Here is a 23,418-nt window from a genome sequence, read left to right as displayed (position 1 = left end):
GAAAGCAAACATAGCTGCCACTTCAGTCGCTAGATCCATGCACCTATGGATAGACCATTTAGAACAACAATTAAAGGAAAAGACCCCTAGGGGTGATATCCTTGAGAGCATTCCCCTGTTAAAGATCGTGACCTGTTTTCTGGCAGATGCTTCTGCAGAATCTGTACGGTTTGCGGCCAGAAATAATTCCCTATCCAACGCGGCCCGCCGAGAAATATGGATGAAAACCTGGTCAGGGGACTACCAGTCTAAAAATATGTTCCATACCTTTCTTGGGCGGGAAGAGATTTGGGCCGGCTTTAGATAAGATTTTAGAGAGTGCCTCTGACGACAAGAGGTTTTCCAGAGGAAAAGCCAAAAAGGCAGTTTCCCTTTCAGAGATCCCGTCCTTACCAGAGGCAGGAATATAGGGGGAAGGGGAAATCTTCTCGCTGGGAGTACTCAAGGGGGGGAGAAGTAAGGCTCCCCCGGCTTGCTCCGGACAAAGTTCTAGAAGCAGAAGGCAATGACACCATACCTGTGGGGGGGCGCCTCAGACACTTTGCAGGGGCATGGCAACGCATCTCCCATAAACCCATGGGTCCTCAATACAATTTCCCAGGGCTATACCCCCCCCCCCCCCAGCACGATTCGTGGTTACAGAAACCCGTTACAGAGCCATAATACCCTATATGGGCAGACATAAGGGACCTGTTAAAAACAGAAGTAGTGGTTCCAGTCCCAGATGTAGAGAGAGGCCAGGGCCACTATTCTACACTCTTCACGATAAAAAAAACCGTCGGGGGAAAGCCGAACCGTCATAAACTTAAAACCACTAAATCAATGTGTTCGGTACAAAAGATTCCGTATGGAGTCCCTGAAGACTGCCATCCCTCTAATAGACCAGAACGCTTCCATGTGCACTATAGATTTAAAGGCTGTGTGCACACGCTGCGGATTAGGTGCGGATTCATCCGCGCGGATTTTGTAAAATCCGCAGGTGAAACCGCAGGTCAAAATACCTGCGGATTGCTCTGCGGTTTTGCCCTGCGGTTTTTCATCTCCTCAATGGAGGAGATGGCAAACCGCAGGAGAATCCGCAGAAAGAATTGACATGTCAATTCTTTCTGTGGATTGAAAACCGCAGATAATCCGCGCGGAAAATTACGCACCGCCTGCATTGCGGTTTTTGATTCCCATAGGGAATCATGGTACTGTACACCGCAGTAGAAACTGCTGTGGGTCCGCAGCGGCCAGAACCGCAGCAAAATCCGCAGCGTGTGCACACAGCCAAAGAGCGCATATTATCACGTTCCTATCCATCCTCAATTTCAAAGGTTCCTACGCTTCACTCTAAAAAAAGGAGGCAAATGCTACCACTTTCAGTTTCAGGCTCTTCCGTTCGGCTTGGCATCAGCACCTCGAGTTTTTACGAAACTGGTCGCCGAAGTCGTAGCGAACTTAAGACAGAGGCATAATTATTGTACCTTATTTAGACGACTTCCTGGTAATATCCCGTTCAGCGTTAGAGTTAAGAGAACAACTCATCTCAATAATTTTCAGCCTTGAGAGCCTAGGTTGGATCCTAAACAGAGAAAAATCAGACCTGCAGCCCAGTACCCGGAAGAGATTCCTGGGAGTCATGCTAGACTCCAAAAGAAGAGTCTCATTCTTGCCGGAAAAAAAGAGGAAACCTATCATGGACAAGGTTCGTCAGTTTGACCAGTACCAGGTTTCAATAAGAACCGCAATGGAGATCTTGGGCACCCTAACTGCATGCATACCCTGCATCATGTGGAGCCAGACTCACACAAGAATCTTGCAGAGGAAGATCCTGACAAAATGGGACAGACGGCAGTCCTCGCTGGACAAGAAGTTCAGACCGTCCCCGGCTTTGAGATCATCCCTGAGATGGTGGCTCAGCCACAGAAACATCAGCCAGGGGGTTCCTTGGATCCTGTCTCCATGCGTGACCATCATCACGGATGGCAGCAGAAGAGGATGGGGAGCCCACCTAGATGGAAGATACGTTCCGGGAACATGGCCCAAGAACATCAGTTTACAGTCCTCAAATTACCGAGAACTATGAGCGGTTTGGGAAACGCTGAAAAGAAACAGTTCCAACCTACAGAACCAACATATAAAGATCATGTCGGACAACGTGACCACAGTAGCCTTCCTATGCCACCGGGGGGGCCCAAGGCACAGGAAACTTCAGGATCTAGCAGCCCGCATGCTCACCTGGGCGGAGAACAACTCTCGCTCCCTGTCAGCAGTACACCTAGAAGGCTCCCAAAACAATATAGCCGACCACCTAAGCAGGCAGGAAGTCCGGGCCACCGAGTGGGAGCTAAAGCTAAAGGAGGAGATCTTCAGAGATTTGTGCCACCACGGGGGGGACACCCCAACTGGACCTTTTCGCGACAAGAAAAAGCACCAAGTTAAAGAGGTTCTACTCCCTCAATCCGGCGAACCATCCAGAAGTCGACGCCCTGAACCAGAGTTGGAGAGGGGGACTCCTATACGGTTTCCCACCGATCGCCATAATACCGAGGGTTCTCCAGAAGATCCTGGAGGAGAGCGCTCGGGTGATGCTAGTTGTACCCTTTTGGCCCAGGCGGAGTTGGTTTCCCCTCCTCAAGAAGATGGCTCAGAGGGGGCCACTCCATCTGCCAACAACGTCAGACTTGCTTTCTCAAGGCCCAGTGCTACACCCAAACCCAGGAAGCCTACAACTGGCAACATGGATCCTGAGAGGGACATCCTAAGGTCCAATGGCCTCTCGGACCAAGTGATCTCCACATTGCAGGCCAGCCGTAAACCTATTACAAGAGCAATATATTGTAAGATCTGGAAGAGATTCTGCTTGAAAGTGGTAGTGCCCCCTTAGATTTATCTTGGCCAAATATCCCTCAGATCCTGGACTTCCTACAAGCAGGGTTTGATAAGGGCCTGACCCCGAGCACACTCAAAGTCCAGATAGCGGCCTTAAGTACCTTTTTCAATTTCTCTCTATCCTCCCATCCATGGATAGCACGATTTACAAAAGCCACCTAGAGATTAAGACCCAGATTGAGGAAAACCGTCCCCCCGTGGGACCTAAATCTGGTACTCAAGGCGCTGTGTAGGCCCCCTTATGAGCCAATTTCAGAGTTAGACATTTCAAAGCTCACACAAAAAAGCACATTTTTGGTAGCGATCACCTCAGCCAAACATTTAGGTGAGATACAGGCCCTCTCGGTCCAAGATCCCTATATTCAGATCTTCGAGGACCACGTAATGCTCAAACTAGACTCAAGGTTTCTCCCTAAGGTAGTGTCTCCGCAGAATCTAAACCAGGAGATAATTCTACCCTCATTCTGCCCAGCCTCAAAGAATGATAAAGAAAAACTGTTTCATTCACTGGACGTTAGACGTACGGTCACCCGTAGGCTACCTAGAAGTCACCCGGGATTGGCGACAGGACACAAAACTATTCATCCAGTACGGCGTTAAAAATAGAGGTAAAAGCGCAGCTACACATACCCTGGCAAGGTGGATAACAGCAGTAATTTCCTCGGCATACGAGGCCGAAGGCTTGCCCGTACCTGAAGGGCTTAGAGCCCATTCCACCAGGGCAATAGCCACTTCATGGGCAGAGAGGGCGGGGGCCTCAGTAGAACAGATATGCAGGGCCGCCACCTAGTCTACACCGAACACTTTCTGTAGACACTATAAATTGGACACTCTAGCAGCTAGCCAGTCGACCTTCGGTCGTAAAGTGCTACAAGCAGTAGTCCCACCCTAAGCGAATTCCTACTTTGGTATCCCCCATGGTGCTGTCAGGATAGGACGTCCTGGAAAACGGAGATTAGACCTACCAGTAATGTTATTTCCAGGAGTCCATCCTGACAGCACTAATAGTTCCCTCCCTATGATTTGTAATGGTATCATTATGCTTGTACTAAATCTAAATAAATTTTAATGGCATCCATACGGGTGTAGTACTTGGAAAAATCACTGGAGGGTGGTGTGGGAGGGGACCTTTTAACCTTTCGTGCATTTCCTGTCCCTGTAAGGATGCATTGACAACCCCCCCCGCATGGTGCTGTCAGGATGGACTCCTGGAAATAACACTACCGGCAGGTCTAATCTCCGTTTTCCAAAGAGTCAAGTCTTTGTTGCATCTAATACATTTTTCTCCCTTGTTTTTTAGGGTTATCTTTTTATCTCTGTTTTGGTGAATTCCAACAGTGAGCTCATTCGTCTCATTAACAATGCCATCAAGAATGACCTGGCCAGTCGAAACCCCACGTTCATGTGCCTGGCCCTGCATTGCATCGCCAACGTCGGTAGCAGAGAAATGGCAGAAGCCTTTGCATGCGAGATTCCCAGAATCCTCGTTGCAGGGTAAGATTTAAGTCTGTCCCATTTATGCGGCCGGACACTTGTTTTGTTTTTTTTTGTTTTTTTTGTTTTTTTTTTTCCATCAAACATTGTCGTTTCTTACAGGGACACGATGGATAGCGTGAAGCAGAGTGCTGCCCTGTGCCTGCTAAGACTATACAAGACTTCACCTGACCTCGTGCCAATGGGCGAATGGACGTCGAGGGTCGTTCATCTCCTTAACGATCAGCACATGGTATGCCTTTAAGAAATTAAAAATTGCACATTGTTAGTTGTTATTCCCGGGTTTCTACAATTTTTTTTTTTTTTTTTTGCGCATATGACCGGTAGGGAAAATTATGCTTCCACTTGTTTTGTGCTCTCAGGTAAAAATAACCGAGGGTCTGGAAGGACCTTGTATTATGAGTCACAGTAGAGATGAATGGTTTAATTTGATAACTATTTCTGCACAAAATGTACAGCACGGCAAGTAAATATGCCAGGCCGTTTCTGCATGATCCTGTTTGGCTCACGGATGCCCTTTTATGATGAGGGCTGCGGTGCGGAGTAGGATTACTAAACCATTGAACATGGATTTAGTCAAATGCTAGGTTTATATGTATTTCCTACAATGGTGAGCAGGATATAACGCTAAGTCCTATGATGATCCCTTTTGTTATAACAGGGAGTGGTGACCGCAGCTGTAAGCCTCATTACCTGCCTGTGCCGGAAGAATCCTGATGACTTCAAGACGTGCGTCTCTCTAGCAGTCTCTAGACTTAGTAGGGTGCGTATTATCTATGTTTAGGTGGATTTCCACAAGGCCATGGTCGCCCCCTCTTCCATCGTGATTGCTGTGTAAGATAGAGGCCGGCATAGATGTAAAGTTGCAGTGTCTCTTTCCCCCTCCTCCTCTGCAATGTCTCATCAGATTAATCAAATTTCCAATTATGGAAGGATCTGTTTCTCTCTGAGACCAGTGTCCACTTCAGTTTTCCTATTTCATTATCTGTACATGTCGTCATTAAATGATGAGAGCATCAGAACAGAGGTCTTCAATGAGGATATTTTGTGAAATAGAGAAAAATGGTGGATACAGTTTTTAAGATGGAAAGTTAAAATGCTCAACGTGAGTTCTGCTTATGTCGGTAGTCAACTTGTTGAGAGAGCCTACGAGTACTGCTTTCCCCACTCATTGCTAGAGAGCTTGTGAGCCCTGTTATCTTCCAAAAAGAAAGCATATGATTCCAGCTTCTCTCGCCCCTTGGTAAAACAAATGAGTCCTGCCTCCTCCGCCCACTGATGTAGAGAGCCTGCGAGTCCTGCTTCCTCCACCCACTGTGTATAGAGCCTGCGAGTCCTGCTTCCTCCACCCACTGGAGTAGAGAGCCTGCGAGTCCTGCTTCCTCCACCCACTGGTGTAGAGAGCCTGCGAGTCCTGCTTCCTCCACCCACTTGGTAAAAGCGAAAGACAGCAAAATGTGCTGGAGTGGATTATCAAAATCATAATGATCTAGATGTGTTGGTAATCACAACCAAGATTCCAGCACATGAATGGACAGTGCAGAACACACTGCATATTAAATATAACAACTGACGAAAAGCAGTGAAAAAATTCTAATGTCGCATGGTAAAGTGCAAAATAGGTTTTATTGAAGGGTGAAAAGAGCAGAACATGGCTAAAAAGTGACATTGGCAGGAAAAGAAAGGCCGGGTGACAATGGCTGCTCCAAATGAACAATCATGAAAAATACATCAACATTGTGAAGTGCCTCAATATCTAGACATAGGTAGTGTTTGCCCATGGACGTGACCATGAAATACAGGGAAAAGTCCCTAAATACATTAATAGCAGGCAAAAGCATACAGAGAGTAATCAGGGGAACACTTACACAATGAAGGAGCAGCAAATGGGACCACAGCCGTACCCCAACGCGCGTTTCGGCGATTGTGCCTTCCTCAGGGTGTATAGAGCCTGCGAGTCCTGCTTCCTCCGCCCACTGGTGTAGAGAGCCTGCGAGTCCTGCTTTTTCAGGCATGGACATGTCTACAGCTTCATACATGAAGACCTTTCAGTCTGCTTCCCCAGGACTTTTTTTTTTTTTTTTTTGTTTGAGTGGTGTCCACAGAATGTGGATAGGATACCTGCCAGATACCCTGAAAAATATCCGTGCTGCAATCCAACTAATAGATGTATACGATTTGTAATAAAATAATGCAAGTTCTGTTTAAATCTGATCATAATGTGTTTTTCACGTATTTACACAGATTGTGTCTTCAGCCTCAACCGACCTGCAGGATTACACATACTACTTTGTCCCAGCTCCATGGCTTTCTGTAAAGCTTCTGCGCCTTCTTCAGTGTTACCCTCCACCTGGTAATAAAGAGTGTTTTTTTTTTTTTATTTTCCTCTGTGTCCTAATGAAACCGTTCTTAGCATAGTCTTACAAGTGGCCTCTTGGAGTGAGAAAAACAAATTGTGTCCCCTGAGGAAAGGGAATAAATGGGGCACGTGTGCTGAAAGAAATTCATGCACATGCTGCAGAGTTATGGAGCGCTCTGAAAAGAAGTCTTCATTTTATTTGGTTGCATTTTTACTCTCGAACTTGCTATGTACCTGTGTTATCAGAGGATGCGGCTGTGAAAGGACGACTTGTTGAATGCCTGGAGACCATCCTAAACAAAGCCCAGGAGCCCCCAAAGTCCAAGAAAGTGCAGCACTCCAATGCAAAGAATGCCATACTTTTTGAGGCCATTAGCCTTATTATTCATTATGACAGGTAGGTGTATACAATGCTCTTGCTTGTCAATACATAGTCATGGCTTGGGGTGTTGGCGAAATTGTTGGTAAACAACTTTGTTTCAAGCATATGATGCTAGTTCTAACTCACCTGTTGCAAGTAACAGGTGCCAAACACTTTTTACTTGCCACAGGTGAGTTAGAATTGGCATCAAGTTCTTGAAACAAAGTTGTTTACTGACAATTTTGGAAAGATTTCAACAATTTTGTTCTACTCATTTTTGGGGTTGTTTGTGAAATTATGTCCAATTTGCCTTTATTTCATTTTTTTTCGTGCAATATGAAAATCACACCTGAGACCAGATAAGTTGACTAAATCTTTGCATTGTGTGTCAGTGTGTGCCACACTAAGCATGGAGAAGAGAAAAAGTGAACGGTCTGAGAACTTGAGAACCAAAATTGTTGAAAAATATCGACAATTTCAAAGTTACAAGTTCATCTCCAGAGATCTTTGTTTCTTTGTCCACGGTGTGCAACCTACTGTAATCAAGAAGTTTACAACCCACTCTACATATATTGTGTAATTTAGGCACTTTAAAGGACAAATCATCTCTCCTCATATGCTATAATATAACATATTGTTATTAACTGTTACTCCTGAATATTATCAAATCTGTCAATTAAGGATGCCGTAGAAAATGTAGAGCAAACAAGAATGCAATGGTTTGAAAACCCATTAGGGCTTATTCACACACCAGTATTTAGTCAGTATTTTACATCAGTGTTTGTATGCCAAAACAAGGAGTGGAACTTATAGAGAAAAACAGGATTTTGGTTGCTTACCGCAAAATCTGTTTCTCAGAGTCTTCATTGGGGGACAAAGGAACCATGGGTGTGTGCTGCTGTCACTAGGAGGTTGACACTATGCCATGAAAAAAATGTTGCCTCCGCAGTATACACCCCTCCGACCGGCTGTAGGACAATCAGTTAGTGAAAAAGCAGTAGGAGGAGACATTATCATGCAAGTCATCATATATTCATTACAAGTAACAAAATCATGGGAGGGCGCTGTCCCCCAATGAAGACTCTGATAAACAGATTTTACGGTAAGCAACCAAAATCGTGTTTTCTCTTTCGTCTCATTGGGGGACACAGGAACCGTGGGATGTCCAAAAGCAGTCCCCGGGTGTGGGAAAAGACATAAACTTCCTTCAGGTTGGAGAACTCACCACTGCCGCCTGCAAGATTCTACTGCCTAGGCTGGCGTCCGCTGAAGCATAGGTATGGACCTTATAGAACCTTGAAAAGGAATGCACAGATGACCATGTGGCTGCCTTGCACAACTGCATGGCTGATGCCCTGTTGTGTACCGCCCAGGAGGCGCCCACCGACCGGGTTGAATGGGCCTTGATCCCAGCAGGGGACGCCCTGTCCTTCACCCGGTAGGCTTCCAGAATTGCCATTCTGATCCAGCGGGCAATTGTTGCCTTAGAGGCTGGCAGTCCTCTTCTCACCCCATTGGGATAACAAAGAGCGAGTCCGCCTTCCTGAAGGGAGCGATCCTGGCCAGATAGACCCTTATCGCCCTGACCAGGTCTAGCGTATTCAAAGAACGCTCCAGAGGATGGGTTGGAGCGAGACAAAATGACGGAAGGATTATATCTTCGTTCAGGTGGAAGGCTGATACCACCTTGGGAAGAAAGTTAGGAGGAGGCCACAAAACAACCTTGTCCTGGTGCATAATTAGGAATGAAGGGCGACAGGACAATGCCGCTAATTCTGAAACCCGCCTAATAGAGGTGATGGCTACGAGAAATACCACCTTCCAGGACAACAAAGAAATGGGAGCTTCCTGGAGGGGTTCAAAGGGTGAATCTGTCAAGGCTTCCAAAACCAAGTTAAGATCCCATGGAGCCACAGGGGATCTGTAAGAAGGGGCTGCATGTGCCACCCCTTGCAGAAAGGTCTTAACCTGTAAGCGGGAGGCCAAATTTCTTTGAAAAAATAGAGAGCAGATACCTGGCCTTTCAAGGAACTTAGGGCCAGTCCTCCATCTAACCCTGCCTGGAGAAAAGCTAGGACAGATGGCAGGGAACAGGGCATAGGTGTGATGTGATTAGACTCACACCAGCCAAAATAGGCCTTCCAGGCTCGATAATAGACCCTGGAAGAGGATGGCTTCCTAGCCTGGATCATTGTATTAATGAATCGGTCTGAAAATCTCACTGCTCTCAGTATTGTGGTTTCAACAGCCATTACGTCAAATTGAGCAACCGAGAATTCGGGTGGTAAAACGGCCCCTGAGCCAGGAGATCTGGTCTGTCGGGGAGTCTCCAGGGGGTTCCTGTGAGAAGATTGATAATTTCTGCGAGCCAGGCCCTCCTGGGCCAGTACGGGGCGATCAATATGACCGGCACCCCTTCCGCCTTGATATTCTTTAGCAGTCTGGGCAGGAGAGGAAGGGGAAGGAACAGGTAAGGGAGTCTGAACTGTGTCCAGGGAATGACCAGCGCGTCGACCCCTATTGCTAGAGGTTCGCGGTAGACAAACTGTTGGACCCTTTTGTTCTGTCGTGATGCCAGGAGGTCCACGTCTGGAGTCCCCCCATAGCCGGCATATCTGACGGAACACGTCCTGATGTAAGGACCATTCTCCCGCTGCGAGCCCCTCCCGACTGAGGAAGTCGGCGGCCGTGTTGTCTGTGCCAGGAATGTAAACTGCCGGAATTGCAGTTTCTGCCCAGTTGAAGATCCTGGATACCTCGGCCAGTGCCTGGGGACTCCTGGTTCCCCCTTGGTGATTGATGTATGCCACCGCCGTGGCATTGTCCGTTTGAATCCGGACTGGCTGGTTGTTGCGTTATCTTTCCCAATGTAGGAGTGAAAGACCGCCCTCAGTTCTAGAATGTTGATTGATAGTGAGGATTCTCGCCTCGACCATCGTCCCTGGACCGTCAGGTGGCGGAATACCGCACCCCAGCCCAGGAGACTGGCATCTGTAGTTACTACCTGCCAGTGGACAGGGGGAAAAGGCTGTCCCAGATGAACGAGGGGGGAGATCAGCCACCACTTGAGGGACTCCCTGGTCTGAATGGAAGGGGTGATCCAGCGAAGAGATGGACCTGTCCCTCTGAAGGAGGATGTTCCTCTGCAGTATCCTGGAACGGAACAGGGCAAAGGGTATTGCCTCTGAAGTTGCCACCATCCTTCCCAGGATTCTCATTGCAGCGCGAAAGGATAGAAGCTGGAATTTCAACAGAGCAAATTCCCTGCTGGGGGGTAATCCTCTTTCTTTCTGGGAGACCCTCAAGCGGCGGGTGTCGATTACTATCCCTAAGAATTCTAGGCGTTGTGTTGGTGTTAGGTGAGATTTCTCCCTGTTTATGATCCAACCAAACCAGGACAGCGTGTTTAAAACTATCGCTAGATTTTCCTGGGCCTGAGCAAAGGAGGGCGTTTTGACGAGAATATCGTCGATATATGGTACCAATATTATGCCTCTGACCCTTAATATAGCTACCATGGCTACCATAATCTTTGTAAAAATTCTGTGGGCTGTTGCCAGCCCAAATGGCAGGGCCACAAACTGGAAATTCTGCTTTTGGACAGCAAAACGCAGAAACCTTTGATGTTCCTGAAAAATGGGGACGTGCAGGTAGGTGTCCCGGATATCTATGAAACATAGGAATTCCTGATCCTCCATAGATGTAATTACCGACCGAATCGGCTCCATCCGGAAATGGCGTAAGCGGACCCATTTATTTAGCCTTTTGAGGTCTAGTATGGGACAAACTGAGCCATCCTTTTTTGGTATCACGAACAGGTTTGAGTAAAAGCCGGTAAAACGTTCCTGCTCGGGAATGGGGACGATTACTCCTGTGTTGAGGAGAGTCGATTGCCGCAAAAAAAACCCAGAGCCATAGCAGCGTCTTTTGGTGGTTGCGATAGAAAGAAGCGATCTCGCAGAAGCGCGTTGAAGTCTATCTTGCATCCTGTCGATACTACCTCCTTGACCCAGATATCCTCTACTGAACGTCTGCCAGACATTTCTGAAGAGAAGGCGGCCTCCTAGTCTGGGGGAGTTACTGAGAAGGGAGTTGCACTCCCTGCTGACGTCAGGCTGAAGTGACTCTGCCTGGCCCTGACCTGGTATCTCTGCTGTTGGAACTGCGGGAATACCATGAAGGGGATACCTTCCTCCTATCTCGGTGCTTGCGACCTCTGTGGGCTCTGAGCATAAGTGCCTGTCGCTGGGGTACAGCGAAAGGGCTGAGCCCTACGTTTGAAAACATATCGACGAGGCTTGGCCTGAGGGAGAAGGGAGCTTGTACCCCCTGTTGCATCCTTAATGACTTGATCTAACATTGACCCAAAGAGCCGGGTGCCCTGAAACAGCAGATTGGTCAGTGACTTCTTTGAGGACAAATCAGCCTGACAAGCCTCTAGCCAGACCGTCCGCCGGACGGCTACCACGTTACTGGATGCTTGAGCTGCGCATGACGTGGCATCCAGGGCTGCTGATACCATCTACCTCCCAGCATGAGAGATTTGATCTGCGAACTCCGCCAGTTCCGCTGGTGGTGCCCCGGTCAATATGCCCTGTATAAGCTGTTTGGCCCATTCTGTAACAGACTTAGCTACCCAGGCTGAAGCGAAGGCTGGACACAATGTAGCGGCTGCTGCCTCAAAGGCGGGTCTTGCCAGGGATTCTATCTTCCTATCATTGGGATCCTTTAGGGCTGCCCCACTGGCGAGTGGGAGGACTGTATTGGTAGCGAGTCTGGACACTGGCGGATCCACCGAAGGGAAGGCGGTCCAGTTGGTGGTGAGATCTGGAGGGAAAGGATATAGAATCCCAAAACTATTTCCACTCTGAAACTGCCTGGTTGGGTTTTCCCTTTCCCTGGCCAACACTTCCTCAAAATCCTTGTGGGAGGCGAAGACCCTAGAGGGGGACTTATGATGCTTAAATGAAAAAGCCTGATCATTAGGTCTTAATGTGGTGTCCCCAATGTTAAAGGTCTCATTGACTGCGGCAATGAGGCCCTGAAACCATATCCTTGATGCCCTGGGACTGTTCTGGCCCGTACTCAGAACCCTCCTCTGAGTGTGTCTCTGATAATGCCTCGCCTGATTCCTTGGATGAGGACCGGGAGGAGGCAGACAGCCAGAGGAATTCTGGCGGTGAGATCGAGTGAGAAGGGGACCTGGGTTGGTGGTCCTGTCTAAATCTTTTACGGCCTCTAGAAGGCCCAAAAGGAGGCTCCTTTGGTGCTCCTGTGTCCACTGGAGTCTGAAGTGGCAGTCTGTTAAGCACCGTTACCAAGGTCTGTGATACCTTGGTAAGGTTGGCCACGGACTTGGATGAGGAAGAGACCCATCCTGGACACTCGCTGTCTCCTGTGGCGATGGACAGCCCCTGGGCGGCAGGCAGGGTGGCTTCCTCCTGCTCCAGGGATAATGTGGGAGCTCTGACAAGCAAGGCGGGGGGCTGCACCTGCTCTCTAGCGTAGGTGACACCGTAGGTCTGCTGCAATCTGAGCAGAGTGGTGAGGACTGACCTGAAGGAAGCCTGACATTGCATTTGGTATATACAAAATATTTGACCAAGATCACTGAAAAGGAGGAGCTGGACTGCTCTCCCTTGGGCATACTGACAGGCTTTACCTGGCCGACCGTCGGGGGTAAAACGCGGAGTGAGGGAACAACCTGTAGTGCTGTACTCGCATACCCACGACCTGTGCCCCCGCCGCAGCTGCCACCCGAAGGCTGATGAGGGAGAGCAAGGTGAACAGCCCCCGCTGCCTAGAAGCTTTATGAAATCCACTCCCGGAAGCGGTGGGCGGGGCCCTGCTCTGGCCTCCTGGAGCACCAAGATGGCGCTGGTACAGGAAGATGAAGCCAAGGGGCGGAGCCTGCCGGAATCTGGCGTCGGCCGTGCTGGGCTTCTGCTGGAGCCCAGGGCCATAACGCTGCCACGGGAGGAGGCTGGAACCGCGCTGCACCGCGTGCTTGAAAGTAAGTGTTGGCTCTCAACATAAGTATAGACCCCTGGACTGTAAGCCCGAGTGCTGATTTAGAGCGGTCACAATAAGCCAGAGCGGCTGGTGATCAGATCATACAATGCTGCAGCCTCTTACCTCCAGTTCACCCCATAACAGGGGTCGGTTATCTGCATGAAAAGATTGCTGTCCCAAACCTTTTCTGCAGGGCGTCTCTCTCGATCATGAGGCTCTGGAGGGTGAGTGATGGGAGACGAAGGTCAGGACCAGGAGCTGCCACCTGAACACAAGTCCTGTGTTATGGGTTAGGGACCTGCCAGTGGGATTCATGAGGATACGGGGTGGCAGTATACGCCGTACTCATGATCCCAGTGTGGGAATACAGATGTAGCAGATCTACTCTGTATCCCTCCATGGTTACCTGAAAAGGAACAACGCACATTGAGGTAGGCATGGGTCTGCGAGAGACCCCCCCCTGTCCACTTCCTGCTGACACTAAGCAAAACTGATTGTCCTACAGCTGGTCGGAGGGGTGTATACTGCGGAGGCGGAGTTAACATTTTTTTTCATGGCATAGTGTCAACCTCCTAGTGACAGCAGCACACACCCACGGTTCCTGTGTCCCCCAATGAGACAAAAGAGAAAGCTACATTTGTAAGATTGACACCTGTCCTTTGTTTTGGAGTTTCTCCTGGGTTTGGTATACAAATACTGATGTGTGAAGAAAGCCTGATTGTCAAATTTTATTCACACAAGAACACAGATCAAAAGTTCAATATTAGTGATTCTTAGTGATTAGCGAACATGCTGGGATAAGGTGTTATCTGAGCATGCTCGGGTGCAAACTGAGCGTTTTCGGCGTGCTTGAAAAATGTTTGCGTCCCTGCGCCTGCTCAACAGACGCAACACATGTAGGGATTGCCTTTTGTTTGATGGCAGCAACGCATCTCAAAAAAAGCTCGAACAGGGTTAACAGGCTGGAAAAGTGGTATTAATGAGAAACAGCTGGAGGGTGATGACTGTATAAAAAAGGTACCGTATATACTCGTGTATAAGCCGAGATTTTCAGGACATTTTTTTTTGTGCTGAAAAAGCTCCCTTTGGCTTATACATGAGTCATACACCAGAAAGGTAGCTTCCAGAAGACATCAATACTCACCCTCCGTCACTGTTTCTTCATCGCTGCATCTCTGTCCCAGCGCTTGCCACGCGTAGCAGGACTGGGATGAGGGGACAATGCATACCAGGCTTATACTCGAGTCAATAAACTTACCCAGTTTTCCGTGGCAAAATTAGGTGCTTTGGCTTATACTCGAGTATATATGGTATGTTAGATTCTCAGAAGCAAAGGTCTGCGTCTAGTTATTACGGAACAATATAAAGAAAAAGTGCAACGTAATATTGTAAAGACCAAATATTTCACCGTCTACAGTACATAATATCAAAATTTTCAGAGATTCTGTAGAAATCCACGTGCACGAGGGACAAGGCCAATAGTCGATGTTTGATGCTTGTGATCTACAGGCCCTGCCTTAAAAACGGGAAGGATTCAGTTGTGCAAATCACTGCATTGGCTCAGGAATACTTCCAGAAATCATTGTCTGTGAACACTGTTCCTGGTGTGATCATCAAATGCAAGTTACAGTTTTGAGATGAAAAGAAGTCAGCTTATCGACAGGGCTATGGAGTCGGAGTCTGTGACCATTGTGGTAGTTGGTATAAAATAGACTGACTCTGACTCCTAAAATATTTAATAAATTGGATACAGTAGCGCAGTGCAGGTTATGCTGTAAAGTTTTTAATAAGAATATGGGAAAGTTGAAATGTACTATAAATTTTTGTTCTATTTCTGATGTAAGGATATGTAAGCTTTTAGTTGAGATGAATCTGTGCTGCAATTTATGTACATGCTCAGTATTAAGGCAGTGCTGCAGAGTCAGTCATGGAAATTGAAGAGTCGGAGGTTTGGCTTACCGACTCCACAGCTCTGGTTATCGAGGAGCGGGACCATCCAGCTTGCCATCGAGGAGCGGGACCAATCCAGCTTGCCATCGAGGAGCAGGACCATCCAGCTTGCCATCGAGGAGCGGGACCAATCCAGCTTGCCATCGAGGAGCGGGACCAATCCAGCTTATCAGCACACAGTTCTGGATCTCTGATGGTATACAGGAGGCATTAGTACCTATAACATGGGCAGCTTACACATGAAACGTGCTATCAGGCTGAGCATTATATATAGGTTTTAAAACATCTGCTCCAAGCAAACAAGCCAGTGCTACACCATACACTGCATCCATCATAACAATATGCCTTCACAGAAGAAGAGTTCGGGTGATGAGCTGGTCATCTGCAGTCTGGACCTTTCATCAATAGAAAACACTTGACGCATTAAACCAGCCTGACCCTGGAATGTGGTCTGCGAGACTCCTACATCAGACAAGAATAGGATAACATTCCTCTCCTGAAACTCCAACAGTTGTCTCCTCACTGCCCAGATGTTTACAGACTTTTGTAAAAAGAGAGGTGCTACAATATGGTGGACACTGCCCAGGCACCACTTTTATGAGGTTTTTTGCTGCTTATACTTTCTAAAGGAGTTAATTTTTTCAAATTGAATGGGAGAATGTCCAATATTAACCTTTTGATTTGTGTTCTCTGTTCTGCTGTGAATGAAATATGGCCATAAGAGATTTCCAAATCATAGCATTCTTCTCTTTACTCGGCGTCCCAACTGTTTTGTAATTTGGGTTATAATACACTTGTTCCTTGTAGCATTTCACATAATCTTGGTTTCTCTTGTGACGTTTGACTTTCCCTTTTTAAAAAAGAGACTTGACGCCTGCCCAACTCATATCATTCTTGTACACTTTGTTTTTGCCCGCCTAGCAATTTAACAGTTTATTGTGTTCTCCTTTCAGCGAACCCAACCTTTTGGTCCGAGCCTGCAACCAACTGGGTCAATTCCTACAACACCGAGAGACCAATCTGCGTTATTTAGCTTTAGAAAGCATGTGCACACTGGCCAGCTCCGAATTTTCTCATGAAGCTGTGAAGACGCACATCGAAACGGTCATTAATGCCCTGAAGGTGAGTGAGCAATTATTAAAAATATTATTTCTCTATCGCCTTATTGGGGGACACAGAAACCATGGGGGTGTATGCTGCTGCCACTAGGAGGCTGACAATATGCAGAAAAAAAGTTAGCTCCTCCGCAGTGTACACCCCTCCGACAGGAAGTAGGATGTTCAGTTTAGCTTAGTGTCAGTAGGAGGTGGACACGGGTCTTTCATTAGACCCTTATCTACCTCAATGTGTGTCGTTCCTTTTCAGGTACAGGAGGGATACAGTGTGAAAGGTCACATCTGTACTCCCACAAGAGACTAGGAGTACGGCGTGTACTGCTACCCCGTATCCTCTTACGTCTAGCTGGCAGGACCCAGACCCCTAGCACAGAAGCGTGCTTAGGTGAGGCAGACCCGGTCCTGGCCCTTCGTCTCCCACCTACTCGCCCACCAGAGCCTGTTTGTTGGATGAGACGTGACGTCCTGAAACCTTTTTCCGGACGTTGGACACCACAGGGAGAAAAGGTACCATTTTTTCCTAGGAAAGAACTTCGCATAAGAAGATAAAATAAAGAAGAGGAAACCCCTTTTAGTCTTGGCCGGCTTAATCGGGCCTAGTCCTCCCCTCATCTGGCCACTCTCCTGCCGCACATGTGAAGAGCTCATCTACTGCTGGCAGATCTCTTCAGGCTTCCCCCAGCTCGTACCCTATTCAACAGAATAGGTGACGGTGGGCAGCAGCCTACTCTCCTCAGCGCGGGGCTCATTCCCCGCCACTTCCCCCCGCACCTGACCTTTCCGGTAGGATCCAGGGGATAGCTCCAGGTTTTTCTAGTTTTTCGGGCCTCCGCGCCGCCCCCCCCCGTCGGCGGTCTCCTGTGTCTAATCTAGGCCCCGGCTTCAGTTGCGGCCTAGTCTTTGGTAGCTCCGCCCCCCCCGTTCTCGTACCCGGCGGGCTTTTTTCCAGCCTGTTTCTCTTCAGCTCCCGGCGCAAACTCCGCCCTATGTCCGGCTCCCTTGCGGCGCACAGAGAAGACCCATCGCCGCCATATTCCTGCCTGCGCCCTGAGTCCACGGGTAGATACGCCCCCGCTCGGGCTGTGCAGAGTGGAGGTCTGCACAGCGCCCCTCTTCTAATGCGGGTAGCTGGGGGCCCTGTGCGGCCATATGGGGGTGAGCGCACCGATAATGATTTCTGCCTGCGGGCAGCGCCGGCCTTGTCACCGCAAGTCCCTTACAGTATAATTTAAGCAGCCCCACGCTATCGGCAGGTCCAGAGATGTGGCAGATTATCCTACTTTGGTATTGGCTCCTCTGCTATGTGTTATAGTGATAGTCCCTCGGGTATTAGATCCTCTAGAGCACAACAGTAATTGGCGTAATAAGTTCTCCCGGGCCGTACAATCAATAGTGGCTCTAGCGTTACAGTGCCCAGTTACTCACGTAATGATATTCCGGAGCCTTACAGCGTAATAGTACTCTGCAGTCGTAATACTACTCTGCAGCCATACAGTCACATAATGGTACTTTGCAGCCGCACAGTTACTGACGTATTGATACTCAGGAGCGTTACAGGCACAGACGTAATAGTATTCTGCAGCCAATCAGTCACGTAATGGTTCTCTGCAGCCGAACAGTTACTGATGTAATGATACTCGGGAGCTTTACAGCCACTGACGTAATAGTATTCTGCAGCCATACAGTCTCGTATTGGTACTTTGCAGCCGCACAGTTACGGACGTATTGGTACTCAGGAGCGTTACAGGCACAGACGTAGTAGTACTCTGCAGCCATTCAGCCACGTAATGGTTTTCTGCAGCCGAACAGTTACTGATGTAATGATACTCGGGAGCGTTACAGTCACTGACGTAATAGTGCTCTGCAGCCATGCAGTCTCACAATGGTACTCTGCAGTCGCACAGTTTGACGGAAATGGTACTCTGAGCCGTATAGTCACTGACGTAATAGTACCCTGGTGCTGTACAGCCACAGACGTAAGGGTAATATGAAACCGTACAGTGCTCTGAAGCCGTTCAGTCACTGTTTTATTAGTTACCTATAACCGGTAATAATCTACAGCAGTGCAATCCTGGTTCAATAATAATCCAGAGCCGTACATTCACTGGAATGATAGGCAGACTCACATAGGGATGCTGGTGCCCCGGCATAACTGCGTCCATATCCCCTGCACCCAGGCATTAGTCCTTCATTTTCCTGCCCTCCGGACGTTGACTTTGCTCTGCTCTAAGCAGTATAAAGGCCTGCCTCTACCCCTTCACGTCTGCTGTTTGGGCCGGACTTTCAGCTTCATACAAGTCCGTGTTACCCTGCAATTGTCTGCTGTGCGTCAGTGTAGTAAGATGCTGACCACAACCAGCAGATCCAGAGGTTGCGACCAAGGCGCACAACAGAGAGTAGTTTAGTCTCCCTCTGATTCTAGGCCTACTGTTCTACAGTCAAAAGAACGGACTGGTCAAGTTATACCTCAGGACAGTCTTCGTGGTGCAGCACACTACACGTATTACTGTTATTCTGCCTAATGTCGTCAGGTATTCAGGCCTAGAACGCATCCCAGAGGCTGTTATTCTACCTAATGTCGTCAGGTATTCAGGCCTAGACCGCATCCCAGGGGCTGTTATTCTGCCTAATGTCGTCAGGTATTCAGGCCTAGACCGCATCCCAGAGGCTGTTATTCTGCCTAATGTCGTCAGGTATTCAGGCCTAGACCGCATCCCAGAGGCTGTGATTCTGCCTAATGTGGTCAGGTATTCAGACCTTCACGCAACAAAAATTGGCTCTTTCCTATACCCTTGTTCGGGTTCTCTCTCAAGATAATAGGGGCAGATTACAGCTGGGTGCTATCCGCTACCAAGGCTTCAGACGCACCAGGTACAGTGGTCGAAAGTGCTGTGCTTCAGGGGAGACGTGGCTTCGCTGACCGCTGCAGTGGTACTGGTGGTCTGTACCATATTCAGGTAAGTCAGACGCTCCAGCCTTCAGCTTCTTCGCGTCCCATTGCAGCAGTGTTCGGTTCCTATCGAGCACGTGCATACACCTCTTCCAGACGTGTTTGTTCGATACTTGCCGTCTTTCCGGTAACTCAACCATACCCGAGGTTGATCGGATACACCGGTCCGGCTCTTCTGTCCCATTGTCAGGTGAGTCAAAGGCGCCTTATCTCGCGCCCCTCAGGGTCTTTTACAACTTCTGCCTAAGCTCCCGTCTAATCGCCACTCAGGGGAAGGTGACGGGTATGTATTACTTCTGGTGGACTGCAGCTGCGGTACAGACCGCTTTCAGGTGAGTCAAGGACTCCTGTCATCTACATATTCCATAGCGTATAACATCTGTGGGTTGTTGTTAGTTAAAATTTAGGCCCTACCGCGTACAGGCGGAGCGGATCTCGGCAGCAGCATAAGTAGATACTCCACCTTCAGGTAGGTTAGACACTCTTGTGTCCGCTACGGATCGTCGCAGTTTACTGCGGCATGCTTTGGACCCTAAGTGTGAATTGCTCCGCAGGAGTTTTGTCCACACGTTCTGATTATTCTTTTCCTAACTACTCAATTGGTCGGTTTACAGTACTATCCGCAGGCCATCTTTACTGCCTGGTGTGTTATACTTATTAATGATTGGCCAATAGTACCTTTTAGGTTCTGGTATATACTGAGGGCCTTGAGCTACCACAATATTTGAGCCCCTTATTGTCGATACTTACCTATCCTTTTTTACAGACACCCGGATAAAGCCTACAGCAGCTCAGAGATGGGACTTCCAACCGTGACGGGAACAAGTATCCCACCTCAGACAGGAAGGGGATCTGACTCTGCGCAAGCATCAACCAGGGTAGAAACCTGATCCAGTCCGGGATCTAATGGAGAATCTAGTGATAACAAGTTTCTCCCTTCCGCTGGAACCGTATCCTTTCACTGTTATTCTCTGGTGCGTGTTTTCCTTGCAATTCCTTCCCGGTTCCAGAGGACCAAGCATGGATTTGGTCATTTACATCGTCAGACGGATTCATCTTCCTTTCATCAGCCTAGTTGTCTTCTAGTGTATAAGTGATCTACCTAGAGCAAGCTTTCTTTGCAGTTGACATATTTTTTCAGGGACTTTCCTTGCTAGACTGTTCATTTTTTTTCTTTTGATCTCAGCCTGCAGAACTGACTTCAGCCGTTTCTAAACAAAGGGGCTCCTCTATACATCTTTTCACTCCGGAGAGTTTCGCAGAGTTCACTATGTCTGTGACTACAAGCCCTCCGGTTCCAGTTACCTCCACTACGGGTCTTCCTCCCCTAGACGGGCATCCCTCAGGGATACCAACGGCAAGCTCACACAGCAGTTGCCATGCTCAACCTTGGAAGCACCCGCCGCTATATCTTATCCTAGCCCCGTCTCCACCGGGTTGCAAAGTTCTATATTCGAGTGGCCGAGTTTGCTCATCAGAGCATTCTCTCTGGAGACCGGTTGGAAGAATTGACCGTTCTCTCTGTCCAAAAACCTTTTTTCTTGCATTGAGGACATGGTTTTACACTTTCGAGTCCATCAGACTCGTTCCCATCTAAGGGTCCTTTTATGGCTTACGGTTTCACAAACGAAATTATCCCTAAAGATGTCCCTCGCCAACTTGCCGTTCCTTCGGTTTGGCTCCTCCAGACCAAATGTTTAAGTAGGCCTCCAGAAGGGTGAGCTGTCCCCTTTCCTCGGGCTCACCTCGTTGTTCTGCAGTGCATTTCCTCAACATGGCTCGCTGAGGATCTAGGATTGAGTCCATCCTTGTTTTTTGGTCAGGAAAATACTTCTGCGTTCAGCATTCGCCTTCTGAGAAACGCAAGATTTTTACTTTGCTCCATGAAACCTTTATCCAGGTCCTGATTTATTCAGAACTTCGGAAATTTCGGTTTTGTTTGTTTTTCAAAACAGACAGGTGCATTATCTTCTTGTTCATTTGGTAGCCTTCCCTTTCAGACTTTCAACTACTCCTGAGGTCTCGGAGAGTTTGTAGCAGCTGTGGTGCGCTTCTGGTGGATCAATGATTCAGTGTCCTCGGACGTACCCTTCATGACGCTCTCTCATCAGGCTATCTAGCCAGAGCAACGGTTCTTATCAGGTTTGGACTTGAAGCGTAGAGGTCTTCCGACCTCCTGGTCAGCGGCTGATCGCTGAATCCGGTTGGCATGGTGAGATCACCTGGTCAGGAAAGACTGTGTTCCCCTGAATACGACACACCCTGCCCGGGCAGTGTTTGTCCTCCTGGCGGTGCTCTTTCGGTCTTTGCCCGACACCTCCACAGAGGATATGTCCTCCATAGGTCCACGAGGCTTTCCAGAGCCCATGCCGAGCTTAAAAAGATCTTGCAGGTTGACCTGGCAAGGGACGATGGCGAGTCCCTCGTCCTGATGGGAGTTGTCTGCTGTTCCCTCCCCTTGGGGACTGCTTTGGGACGTCCCATGGTTTCTGTGTCCCCCAATAAGGCGATAGAGAAAACAGGATTTTTAGTTGCTTACCGTAAAATCTGTTTCTCTGAGCCTTCATTGGGGGACACAGCACCCTCCCAAGTTGAACAGCCTTTTACTGTATTATAGTGTTACAGTTTGAGTTTGTTTTCTGTGGTTTCTGTCTAGTTCACAGATTGCTTCTCCTACTGCTTTCTTACTAACTGAACATCCTACTTCCTGTCGGAGGGGTGTACACTGCGGAGGAGGAGCTAACTTTTTTTCTGCATAGTGTCAGCCTCCTAGTGGCAGCAGCATACACCCCCATGGTTTCTGTGTCCCCCAATGAAGGCTCAGAGAAACAGATTTTACGGTAAGCAACTAAAAATCCTGTTTTTGTAAACTTCATGTAAAGATTTATCATGTATTCAAGACTTAAAGGGTACTCCCGTTTCCAAGATCCTATCACAATAAGTAGTAGTAGCAGCTGCAATATTAGCAAAAAACCCCAATTAGAAAATATATAGTTCTTCTGATTCGCTATGTCACTTACCCCATCTATAGGACATTGCAGTAGCTTAGGTATCCATGGCTACGACTACTCATATTGAGTCAGTTAGTGGACGTAGCCATGAATACCTAAGCTACTGCAATGCTCTGCATATGGGGTAAGTGACTTAGTGAATCAGAAGAACTATACTACATTTCTAATTGGAGGTATGTGCAAATAATATTATTACACCTACTCCATATTGGGATAGGATGTTGGAGATGGGAATACCCTTTTGAAGGGACTGTCATCAAATTTTTTTAACAATTGGCAAAAAGCAAAGTCTTCCAGTTTTTAAATCTTAAAAATATTTAGTAGTTAAAAAATGATATAAAAGAATGTTTTGATACTATCAACTTTTTAACAGTAGGGAGAGCAGCTGCTGACATTTGCCTCTCCCCTTTTTTATTTTATTTAGACTGTCACAGATGTGGTGATAAATCAAATTTTCATCTCTACATCAAGGCAGGTTTTTTTTTTTTTCGTTTGATTCAAGGCCCGCCCCATATGTCTTTCTTTCAAGCCATTTGCATCTGTTTGGGTTCTGTTACAACCTTCTCTTGGCCCCCAAGAAGGACAGCTCTGTAAGACCCATTCTGAATATCATGCAACTGGACTGGATTTTGCATGAAATCACTGCCGTTTTTTTTTTGGTTTTTTTTGCTGGTGCAACCTAGAACAAGGTTTACTTATGTCATCCGTTGACATTCTCCATCGCCAAGTCCCATCAGAATTCCTTCACGTTACTGTGGTTTTTCATCCTCATTTCCAGTGTGTAGCTCTTCCAATTGGGTTGACCACTTCTTGACGGGCTTCGCCTCTCATGGCCCTTCTCCACGTCGGGGAGTTAGTGGTTATCCTCGATTTAGATGATCCCTTAGTGAAGGCCCCAACCAAGGAGGGACAACTCGTCCAGCCTTCACATAACCCTAGACTCCCTGGATCACTTTGGATGGATCCTGAACATTGCCTCGTTCGCAGGTCTGTACACCAACCGGGTAGGCCAAGTTATATTACTTCCTGACGTACAATCAAGAGTATCTCTGCTTCATACAAATGTCCCATGTTCCTTCCGCATGAGGGCTCTGGACATGATGATCTGTTTCGAGGCTGTCCCTTGCACTCAGTTTCACAAACTGTCTCTGTCCCTTTGGAACAAGTTGGCGCTCTCTTTGCATTTTCCCATCTGCCTCCCTTTTTTGGTCTTGCTGGAGCTCCAGTGATATTGTCCTCTTCTGCCCTCCTCAGGGGAAGAATTTTTCCTCTTTAATTGGCTAGTGCTGATA

The 23,418-nt window shown here is 48.0% G+C and overlaps 1 protein-coding gene across 3 annotated transcripts in view; it reads left to right on the top strand.

Annotated features, from left to right (window-relative positions):
- LOC141085541 (AP-2 complex subunit alpha-1) overlaps positions 1-23,418 on the top strand; it is a 77,652-nt gene that overhangs the window by 18,981 nt on the left and 35,253 nt on the right. For all 3 annotated transcript variants that reach the window (XM_073570980.1, XM_073570979.1, XM_073570981.1), the window contains 6 exons: positions 4,175-4,368; positions 4,471-4,600; positions 5,030-5,131; positions 6,613-6,721; positions 6,974-7,124; positions 16,004-16,172. In XM_073570980.1, the coding sequence (XP_073427081.1) occupies positions 4,175-4,368; positions 4,471-4,600; positions 5,030-5,131; positions 6,613-6,721; positions 6,974-7,124; positions 16,004-16,172 (855 nt within the window). The remainder of the gene's footprint in view (positions 1-4,174; positions 4,369-4,470; positions 4,601-5,029; positions 5,132-6,612; positions 6,722-6,973; positions 7,125-16,003; positions 16,173-23,418) is intronic.

This window comes from Dendrobates tinctorius, unplaced genomic scaffold, assembly GCF_039654945.1.
Source record: "Dendrobates tinctorius isolate UK_male_01 unplaced genomic scaffold, ASM3965494v1 ptg000028l, whole genome shotgun sequence".
In the NCBI taxonomy this organism is placed as follows: Eukaryota; Metazoa; Chordata; class Amphibia; order Anura; family Dendrobatidae; genus Dendrobates; species Dendrobates tinctorius.
Note: the sequence above shows the minus strand (reverse complement) of the source record. Positions and strands in the feature narration are given on the sequence as shown.